Source organism: Astatotilapia calliptera, chromosome 12 (genome assembly GCF_900246225.1).
Source record: "Astatotilapia calliptera chromosome 12, fAstCal1.2, whole genome shotgun sequence".
NCBI lineage: Eukaryota > Metazoa > Chordata > Actinopteri > Cichliformes > Cichlidae > Astatotilapia > Astatotilapia calliptera.
The window spans coordinates 1,120,516-1,132,141 of NC_039313.1; the positions used below are offsets into that span (position 1 = coordinate 1,120,516).

General features: G+C 43.0%; 1 protein-coding gene across 1 annotated transcript in view; it reads left to right on the plus strand.

Moving 5' to 3' along the window:
• apba1a (amyloid beta (A4) precursor protein-binding, family A, member 1a) overlaps window positions 1–6,084 on the plus strand; it is a 59,330-nt gene extending 53,246 nt beyond the window's left edge. Inside the window, exon 13 of the mRNA XM_026186996.1 lies at window positions 5,823–6,084. Coding sequence (XP_026042781.1) covers window positions 5,823–5,894 — 72 coding nt within the window. The 3' untranslated portion in view covers window positions 5,895–6,084. The remainder of the gene's footprint in view (window positions 1–5,822) is intronic.
• The last annotated feature ends 5,542 nt before the right edge of the window (window positions 6,085–11,626 follow it).

Below are 11,626 nucleotides of genomic sequence, written 5' to 3' on the forward strand. Positions count from 1 at the left end.
TTCGAGATTTCTGGTAGTTAGAATGACTCGGGGGTGTTGATTCATTTAAACTAACATAATCATCCTGCTGCAACCAGGTTTCTGTAAGGCAGAGTAAATCAATTTGTTGATCAATTATTAAGTCATGTACTAACAGAGACTTGGAGGAGAGAGACCTAATATTTAATAATCCACATTTCACTGTTTTACTCTTTAGTTCAGATGTGGATACTTTATTGTTCTTTCTTTGTAATTGTTTATGTTTAAGTTGTTTGTTTCTGGTTTTTAGTTTGTTTTTTGTCTGTTTGGGAGCTGACACAGTCTCTATGGAGATGGGTTTTTGGGGGGGTAGCAGGAGGAGAGAAGCTGCAGAGAGGCGTGTAAGACTGCAACTCTGCTTCCTGGTCCCAACTCTGGATAGTCATATTATGGGGGGTTTAATAAATTTGTCCATATTTCTAGAAATGAGAGCTGCTCCATCCAAAGTGGGATGGATGCCGTCTCTCCTAACAAGACCAGGTTTCCTCCAGAAGGTTTGCCAATTATCTATGAAGCCCACATCGTTTCTGGGACACCACTCAGACAGCCAGCAATTTAAGGAGAACATGCGGCTAAACATGTCGCTCCTGGTCTGATTGGGGAGGGGGCCAGAGAAAACTACAGAGTCCGACATTGTTTTGGCAAAGTTGCACACCGATTCAATATTGATTTTAGTGACCTCCGATTGGCGTAACCGGGTGTCATTACTGCCGACGTGAATTATGATTTTACTGAATTTACGTTTACCCTTAGCCAGCAGTCTTAAATTTCCTTCAATGTCACCTGCTCTGGCCCCTGGAAGACAATTGACTATGGTTGCCGGTGTCTCTAGCTTCACATGTCTGAGAACAGAATCGCCAATTACCAGAGTTTGACCCCCGGCGGGTGTGTCGCCGAGTGGGGAAAAACGGTTAGACACATGAACGGGTTGGTGGTGTACCTGGGGCTTCTGTTTAGGACTATGCTTCCTCCTCACCGTCACCCAGCCGCCCTCTTTCCCCAGCTGCTTGGGGTCTGCCGGGGAACTACGCGATAGCCTACGCTATCTTCGGCTGCACCAGCTACAGGGGCCTGGCTAGCTACGGGTGAATGAAGGGTGCGAAGCCGAGTCTCCAATTCAGTAATCCTGGCCTCCAGCGCTGCAAATATGCTACATTTGTTAGAGATATCATTACTGCTAAAGAAGGCCGAGGAGTAACTAAACATCTGACACAATGAGCAAGAAAGTGCAGGAGGGACAGGTGAAGTAGCCATGGTGCTAACGAGTCGGCTACGAGCTAAGCTAAGCTAGCGAAACAGTACAGAGACAGTGAGTGAATACTTTGGCTATAAATTAGGTAGTGAGTACTCAGAAAGTGTGCTTCGGATGAAGCACGTGAAGATTATACTATGAAAGAAGAATGTATTTAAAAGTTTTTAATTAAATTGCTAAGCAGATAAGCTACTCAGAAACACCACTGTGTTTGAGCAGGAACAGGAAGTGATACTCTACCACAGAGCGAGCGAACACCAAGTGACAGCGCCAACAACTCATTGCTTCACCTGAACACAGCAGACAGGTCAGGGATAAAGTTATTGAGACATTTAAAGCAGGCTTAGGCTACAAAAAGATTTCCCAAGCCTTGAACATCCCACGGAGCACTGTTCAAGCCATCATTCAGAAAGGGAAGGAGTATGGCACAACTGTAAACCTACCAAGACAAGGCCGTCCACCTAAACAGACCTGGCATCTTTCCTGTTTCTTTACACCTGTATCCACTGGATCCACTGCACACTTGACCTTTTCAATGACAGCTGCTGCTGCTGGAGATCGAGCTGGTCTGACTCGCCTCTGGGTCTTGGGAGTGACAAGACTTTTGCCCAGTTCTTCCAGGAAAAGCCGACGTCGGTACAATACGCTGGCATTCCAGTGTTGGTTGATTTCAGTCCACAGGACATAGGCATTGTAAGCTGACACATCCAAAATGTTGTAGAAAATTACCAAGGGCCAACGAGCTGTGTTGCACTGGCAGCTGTATGTTGCTGTGACTTTGTCAAGATTGTCTACTCCTCCTTTGGAGCGAGTTGTAGTCTTTGTCTTGAAAGATCCTCTGTCTCTGAAACACCTTCTTCTTCATCACTATCCCAGTTCAAAAGCAGTGATAAAGCTTCTTCAGTCGTCATCCTTCAGGAGCTCATTTTAGGTGTGTTGAAATGACACGAGAACAGTGACAAGAACAGGGGAGAGAAAGTTTCTCACATACACACCTGGGTCTGATGTATATTCAGAGGCAGTCAAAACAAAGTACATCAAAGACAAATGTTTATTTTGGATCTGAACAGCTTTTTACTTGCATAAAAGTGTGCGGGTCAAAATGACCTGCAACATCATCTTTGTATACAAACACTGCAAAGACATCCCAGGACCAAAGTGTCCATATTTTACACACCAGTTCATGACCCCAGATAAGGAAAAGTCATAAACCTTCAGTACTTTGGTCAACACAAAAACTGGAATGGGTCAAATTGGGTCAAACCCTAACCTTATCCGTAACCTTAACAAGCACTTTAATGACTTCAAATAGTGTTTTCCAAAGTGATTGAAGTAAAATGAATGAACGTGTAGATTCCAAATGGTTCTCATGTTTCCTCATTTTTCTGATCTCGTCATTTAGGGATGTGTCGGGTGCCTGGAAGCGTAATATGTTGACGATTTGTCACCTAGCATAAAATATTACGCTTTTGGAGTGAGAACGTGTTGCAGGATTCAGGATTCCAACAATGGCGGCAGCTCCTTAGTTTTAATATTACTCTTATTAAACTTTTAACATATTTTGAGAATGTAGCTGTGTAAACTTCAAATATCTGCTCGGTTTATTAAGATATCACATATTTGCCAAAGTCCTGCAACGTTTTCGGAGACGTTGTTACCCACCAGCTCGATAGCTGACCAGGAGGTCAAGGGTCACTAGAGCTGGCAAAAGCAGCAAACTTCCAGCACATCGTTTTCTGATTAACTGATTAAACAGAAGTGTGAGATGGTCGAGAATTTACGCCAGTGTCCTGTTATTAAACTCCTCCGAGACAGCGGTGACGCAAATCTGAAGGCTAGACCGTCCAATTTCACAGCCTCGCACTTCCGGCCTTCGAAGGACGCGGCCCACATAGACCGCGAAGGCCGGGTCCTCCAAAGGATGCGGTTTTGGGACACAGCTGCTCTTTTTTTGCTTTGTATCTGTAACCAGACCTTAACGGGAAAAAACTAACTTGTGTAAATATTTTTTTACAAACATAAATTCTCATCAATCGATGCACAAACATCAAAAATTCAGATATTTTGGTTTTCAAGGTTACAAAACTTCACAACTAAGCATTTGATTTAAAAGTACAAAATATTTATGAGAGCAATTTGAGCCCACAACGCTGCTCCTAGATACGGTTCTATTGCAGGTCTGTTTTTAGTTACAGATGTAAGTGAACGCTACAGAGTGATGCATTAGATGCATTCGAATAGAATAGAATAGAATTCAACTTTATTGTCATTGCACATGTCACACTTGTGACATGTACTTACAAGGCAACAAAATGCAGTTTGCATCGATCCAGAAGTGCTTTAGCCATGATATAGATATATTACAATATATATTAGCAATAATATAGATATGTAAGTATATTACAGAAATGGGTCTATTACGGTATGTTATAATGTACACGGTATGAAGTATGTTATGAATATGCTATAACTATAAGTATGTACAGGCTATGAACAGGATATAAACATGAAAACTATACAGAAATATGAAATATGCAAGTTATAAACAGTTGTAGAATTATAATTATCGTGTTGTACAGTATGATTGTCTATACAGCATTTACAGTAGTGCAGTTAAGATCAGTGAGATATGTGGATAATTTCTACAGAGGTATATAAAGTGCTGGTGGTTGTGAGTGATGGTTCAGTCCATGTTATTATTGTGTGTTTGAGGGTACAGTTGTCCATTGTGTGTGTGTGTATGTCCAGTCCATGTGTTAACGTGGGTCAGATGTCAGGAGGCAGAGTTCAGGAGTCTGACAGCTGTGGGGAAGAAGCTGTTCCGGTACCTGGTGGTCTTAGTCCGGAGGCTCCTGTAGCGCCTCCCAGAGGGCAGGAGGGTGAAGAGTCCATGTGATGGGTGACTGGGGTCTTTGATGATTTTCCCAGCCCTTTTCAGACACCACTTCCTGTAGATGTCTTTTATGGCAGGAAGTGGTGCTCCGGCGATGCGCTGGGCAGTTTTCACGACCCTCTGCAACGCCTTCCGGTCCGAGGCAGAGCAGTTCCCGTACCAGACTGTTATACAGTTGGTCAGGATGCTCTCGATGGTGCAACGATAGAAGTCACCAGGATGTCTGAGGACAGGTGGTTCTTCCTCAGAGTCCTCAAGAAGAAGAGGCGCTGGTGAGCCTTCTTGACCAGCTTGGAGCAGTTGGTCGTCCAGGTGAGATCCTCGGAGATGTGGACTCCCAGGAACTTGAAGCTGCTCACACGCTCCACAGCCGTCCCCTTAATGTGGATGGGTGGATGTGGGTCAGCATTCCTCCTGTAGTCCACGATGAGCTCCTTGGTCTTCTCGGTGTTAAGCAGCAGGTTGTTTGTGTCGCACCACTCAGCCAGACGATCCACCTCCTCCCTGTAGGCGGCCTCATCGTTGTCACTGATGAGGCCAATCACCGTGGTGTCATCTGCAAACTTAATGATGGTGTTGGAACCATCAGCAGGTCTGCAGTCGTGGGTGAAGAGGGAGTAGAGGAAAGGGCTCATCACACAGCCTTGTGGTACACCGGTGTTCATCGTGATGGTAGATGAACAGCGGTTATCCAACCGGACATGTTGGGGGCGGTTGGTCAGGAAGTCCACTAACCATTTGCAGATGAGGGAACTGATGCCCAGGTCTGTCAGTTTCCTGATGAGTTGTGAGGGGTGGATTGTATTGAACGCTGAACTGAAGTCTATAAACAGCATTCTGGTGTAGGTGTTGTTGTTGACCAACTTATGGTGGTTTATGAGGTTGTTAATGAGGCCCATGTTGCTCTGATAGCAGCCTTCAGCGGGTCTGTATCGTTGGGTCAGGTGTTTCTCCTATTCCTTTTACTCCAAGACCCCATGTGGTCACGGTCAACAACAGTGCCATTTGACAGTAGCTTTAGGACACTGTGGGTGGGACTTTCATGTGCCTTTTTTACAACCTTGACTTCCAATTAAAATCCAAAATTTAATTTTATCTGAAAAGAGGACTTTGGACAATTGAACAACAGTCTTTGTGGGGTGGCTGTAGCTCAGGTGGTAGAGCAGGTCAGCTGCTAACTGGAAGGTTCGATCCCAGGCTCCACCAGCCAAATATCCTTGGGCAAGATATTAACCCCATGTTGCTCTCCGATGCATCCATCGGAATGTGAATGCGTATGAATGTTAGACAGTGAGCACTTAACAGTGTAGAATAAGTGCCTGTGTGAATGGGAAGTAATTGGGTGAATGAATTAGTTGTATAAAGCGCTTTGCTCAGAGTAGAAATGTGCTATATAAGAACCAGTCCATTTACCACTCCGTAGTCTGATGTTGTTTGTGGTCCACGAGTGGCTTGATGTCAGGATGTAGCCCCTTTTATTACTTCTGCACGGTTCTTGACAATCGTTTCAGGGCTTCAGGCATCTCTGATTCTTGGGCACCCTTTCCTACCCGAATTTCTATTACATACCATTATACCATTAGATATGTAATGATATAAATAAGAACCTTTATATCAGAATTCCATGATGATTACTTTGTTCTGTTCTGTCTGCTTTAGATTCATATGAAGACCATGCCTGCTGCTATGTATCGCCTGCTGACCGCCCAGGAGCAGCCTGTTTACATTTAACCCACAAACTGACCTCACAGATCAACTCCCTCAGCCCAGCCCGGACCTCATCCTGTATAGCTGATGAATTGTAGTGAGTTGTTAAGATTGTTCTGTTGCTCAAACTCATCTAGCTGCAACACAAAAACCAATATTATCCATGTGTATGTAGGCTTTTATTATTACAATAAAAAGATGTTCACACCAGATACATTTTCAGTACCTAGTCGTGCCCCAGAGTCTGCAGAGTTTCTTCATGGTTTACTGTTGATATTTTGAAACACAATATATAGTAACGTGTATTGCCGCTTAGTTCATGAAACTAAATCAGTTTCCTCATTGTTAAATTAGAGGAATGATGTTTGTTTTGCACAGTAAAAATCTTATTTCCAATCTTACACATGAGTCACATCCAGACACAGTTGTGGGCAAAAGTTTACATACTTTCATGACATTGTGGGTCACTAGATGCTTTTGGTAGCCATCAACAAACCTCTGGTGAAATTCCAGCTGAATATTTGATCACTCTTCTTGCCACAATTAGTCAAGTTCATTTAAATTGGTTGCTTTCCTGGCATGGACCCATGCTAGGCCCAAACATGCTGAGGAAAGCTATTCCAGAAGTAGATGAAACATTACTTGATGTTGTCTGTCTTGATGCTCAATCATCCAGCTAAAGAAATCCCAAAAAGTCTGGCCGCAGAGTTTCCAGTGGGAGAAACGTTTCGTCATCATCAGGTGACTTCTTCAGTCTCAGCTGACTGCAGGTTTCCAACCTTAGAAACAGGACATTTGCACAGTGACTGACACCAGCAGCACTGAATGAACACTGGGCTGGGAGGTCAGCTTATGACCATTAGTATGCAAATTGCCATGACCGCTAATCAACAACCATTGATCAGTGGCCATGAGTACCATTCACAGAGTTGGGGAATGTCTGCCATCACAGCATTGTAAGATGGTGTGTAAATCTACAGTCCTTTGCGCTTTAGTGAGTTCCTTTAAATTTGTGAGTATTGATCAATCAATCTGAATACTATTAATCTATAATCTATAATCAGCATAAGTTATTAAACATTATGTATAGAGAGTGAGAGAGCCTGCATGTACGTATACTTTTGACCCAGCATGGATGAGAGAAAATCCAAAACAAATTCAAACTTTTTCTCCTCATTCTTATTTTTTTTAAACTTTAATGGCCCAAAATAAATGTAACGTTCATGCACATGATGGCTGTATGTAAACCTCTGAACATACCTGTATCTGCTACTAGTACCCCGAGTTTCACCACAGGGCACTGCCGATGTCTAGTTACATTTTCTACACCAAACCCATGTATGAAAAAAACCCTCGTTTATGTAGAATTAAGTTACGTAGGTTTCACTTTGTGGGCTCAGTCGTGTTTCGACTCTCAGCTCAGAATCACAGTATTTTGAGCAGATTATTCTTGTTTATTACCAAAATTTAATGGTAAATTAACTCATTCCTATATAGCACTTTTCTACTTTATCCCAGCACTCACAGCGCTTTATACAACTTGCCTCATTCATCCATTTGTACAAGCACTTCTTTCTGGGGGTTGTGTTCGATCTAACAATTGCACACATTCATACTCGGTGGATTCCCCGGAGAGCAGCTCGGGGCTAGTATCTCGCCCAACGATATTCGGCAGACAGCCAGCGATTGAACCATGAACATTTCAATTAGTAGATGACCTGCACCACCTCCTGAGCTACAGCAACCCGAAATGATCCGTCATCACATTTTAAAATGAGGTAAATATAACCTCAGAGGAACAACAAACCATGACATGTTCCAACATCATTATTCACTTAATATAAATTCAGCCCAAACGCAGAAGCATGTGTGAAAAATTAACTACTGTTTCCTGTAGGAATTAAGTGGGTAAATACACCTATTTATCCTGCATGAGCATAATCAGTGATTATTGATTATCAGTAGATTTGATCACCTCTAGAAAAGGAAAAGTTTTAGCAGTTTGTGGATCTGGAGCACTCAGTTATCTAGTATCTTCACTGCCATGGAGAAAAGACATCAGCAGTTACCTAAAAAGCAATTATTGCCCACAAGGCTCATAAGAGCATTTCCAAACAGTTTCAAATCCATCATTCTACAGTGACAAAGACTTTTCACAAGTGGAAAACATTCATGGCAGTTTCCTGTCGTCTCGTCTCAGTGGATGTCTCAGCAAATTCATTCCAGCTCTTGCAATACTCAGAGCTACACTCAGACTCCACGTGCCTCAGTTAGCCATGTTAAATGTTGAAGTTCCACATAATACAGTAAGAAAAAACATGGAACAAGTATGGCATCTTTGCATTTGTTTCCGAGAAAAAGAGCCTAAAAAGAATATACCAGCATGGCTTAGCTTTGCAAAACTGCATCTGAACTAACTCGTTGGCTTCTTGTGCAGCAACAAGACCTGGGCACCTTGCAATCATTGAGTAAACTCCTCGGTATACCAAAGTATTCTAGAGTAAAATGTGACAAAGCAAATGTGAAGGTGTTGCAATGGCCCAGTCCCACCTCAAGCTGGGTGAAATGCTGTAGTGGACCTTAAGAGAGCTGTTCATAACCGACAAAGCATGGAAGCAGCTGTGTGAAGGACAACGAGACACCTGAGTGACTGATGACAAAAGATTACTAACGTCTTTGGTTGCTTAGGCAAAGCTCTAGACTAACTCTTTTTGCCACGGTTGCAAGGCGCACCAGCACCAACGTTAGGCGCACCCAAATTTTTCAACCGCATCGCTTAACACCGCAGTTTTACATGTGCACTTTTTTTTGGGGGGGGGGGGGGGGGAATTGCTGTCTATACAGACAACACTGATTTGTAAATGATTAACTAACAATCTTGTCAACACAACGTTACTGAAAAAGTGCTTGTGTTTAAAGAGCGTTGACGCTCTTCGGCAATATTGTAGACAATGTTAAACTTAATCATCACATCGGCTCCTCTGACGACCTGTTTGCTGCTGAAAGGCAGCGGGGGGAGGGGACACATTTATCGCAGCATATAATGTGTTTCTGGATACACTGCTGCTTTTTCAGCATTCAGGGGCTGATGGCTCCGTGTCAGAGCTGGCTATGAATTTCAGACGGATCAGGCCTTAACAAATAAGTTATCAATTGTTCTTTTCATCTTTCCTCATTACTGACAGCTACATCCGCTTCTGTCGGGCCTAGGCTGCTCACTGGGGCTGCGTATCGTCACTGATTTCTGTAATCCATTCGATTCGATTCAGTTTTGCCTCAAATAGTCAGAAATATTATAATTCTGATCATTTATCAGAACTGACACTGTGAGACTTCATCAGAGGTCTGAACATCACAGCAGATGCCTTTGTGTCAAAGTAACTGAGAATAAAACAGAAATCGAAGGAGATTTTCCTGACCTGGCTTTTTATAGCAGATAACCTTAAAAATATTCTGCAATTTTGCATAATTTTAAAAAGTATAAATTTCTTCAGTATTGAACAGCAGAAATGAGTCTTTCTTGTCCGAGGACATTTAATTAACAAAAAAGAAAAAGACAGCGCTGTAAACAACGGTAGACGGTGGGTAATAAGCCAATGAATGCAGAAAACAGAGATTTGAGACGGGAAACTGTTCCTGAAGTACAGAGAGAGAGCTGTGTGCTGGAAGCAAAACAGCAAAGGTCAGAGGGAATTAATGACGACATTTATCAAATGTGAAACATAGTTTGCTGCTTCTTTTGCTGCTGGTTCAGTGAATTTTGGTTGGAGAGAAATAAAACCTGCAGCATCAGAATCGAGCACAAAAAGACGTAAACACAGAGCAGACCCGACGCATCAGAGTCGGTAAGCTGCCGGCTTTCAGCCCCGACGGCCTGTCCGTGTTCGGGCCGTCAGGTGAGAAAGTCGAGAAAGAGAAAGCTGATTCTGATGCGTGGGGTCCACGCTGTGTTTACGTCTTTGTGTGGAGTCCGTTACCAGGGCCCTGTTTCAGGAAGCCGGTTTAGTGCAAACTCTGAGTAAGTATACCCTGAGTTAACGGAAACTCTGGGTTTTCGGTTTCACAAAGCGAGTTTAGATTAATTCTGAGTGAGTTACTATGACGACACACTCCGTGAAGCTAACCTGCCCCCTAGCAGGTTTACTTCAACTAACCCTGACTTTCTCCGCCTCTTTGTCAGAAACCTGACTGTAGGAAGTGTCAGACATGGCGTGCTCCTTCCTTGAAGAGCCAGTAGATGTTGAAGCCCAAATTCTCCGCAGAGCTCTCCGCCGGGAGAGAGTGATCAGAGCGCGTTCGGACATTTTATCATTTCCTGATGATTTCCTGTGTGAACGTTACCATTTTTCAGCACAATCTATAATTTTTTTGAATAACATCCTCAGGCCTAATATTGCTCATGTGACACATCGCGGACATGCTCTCAGTTCTGTGCATATTATTTGTATCGCACTTCGGTTTTTTGCAAACGGGAGCTTTCTGTATAATATTGGTGACGCTGAGCACGTTTCCAAGGCTACCGTCTGTCGGGCAGTCAGGAATGTTACAGTTGCACTGAAACGTCTCCTGTACTCGTCTGTGGTGTTCCCCGGTCATAGACCCACAAGATTCATCAAAGAGGGATGCCACAAAATTGCAGGTATCAGGATGAACAGAACTTAATTCATGATGTGGTGATACTTGAACTACTACTTAAATTTTACATTTATTCTCACGGTTCCCAGGCGTGATTGGCTGTATAGATGGCACTCACATTCCAATCATTGCTCCTTCAGTAAATGAAGGAGACTATGTGAACAGGAAGTCTTTCCACAGCATTAATGTACAGGTACATAGTTCCCTGTAGCATTTCAAACTAACAAATTATTTCATTATAGTAATGGATGCTAATTTGTGTTCTCTGCACTGTGAAGATCATATGTGATGCTGCCAACATTATCACAAATGTGGAAGCCGAGTGGCCAGGCTCTGTGAGTGGTGGTGGTGGAGGACCCCCACCTGTTTTTCGGGCCTCCGCTTTTTTTCTGTTGGCTATAACGGGTCACATTTGAGCATACAGAGTAAGCAAATATGTACTTGTAATGTGCTCAGATAATTTCAATAAGTGCTTACAGAGGGGAAATTAATGTAGCCTCTAACTGCAATTGATTTACATCGGACAAACAGACCAAGCACTATGGCTCATAATACAATTACACCTTACCTGTTTGGACTATATTTTTATATTTCATCTTTACTTGCTGCCAGGAACGTTTGGGGCCTGTTGGGTTGCACCTGCGCTCACATCACGTCACAAAATAAAATGTATGAAATAAAAAATAAAATAAAATACAATAAAATAACGTGTTAAATGGGTGGAAATCCCTCGATCAATGTTTAAATTAACACTCACGCATTGACTCTGTCGGCTATGTTTTGCCATGCATGCTCCCTTTCTTTTGCAGCTGAGCCTGTGTTACTTTTTTTCCGCAAAATTTGCATGTTATCGGCATATGCTGCCATCAGAATTTCGGCCTCAAGCGCTGTAAGATACATTGACCGCGCCTTCTTTCCCTCCGTCTCCATGGTGACTCGCTTAATCTGTGCTCCACTAATCAGGGCTTTATGTATCCTCGTGTGCGCGTTTAACTTGGGGTTAAAGCAACTCCGCGTTGACTGAACTAATTGTTATCAGCCTTTCTGAAACCGAATATTCTGAGTTGGACAGTTCGGGGTTACTCAACCCTGCGTATCGTTTTTCACTCTGAGTTTTCTAA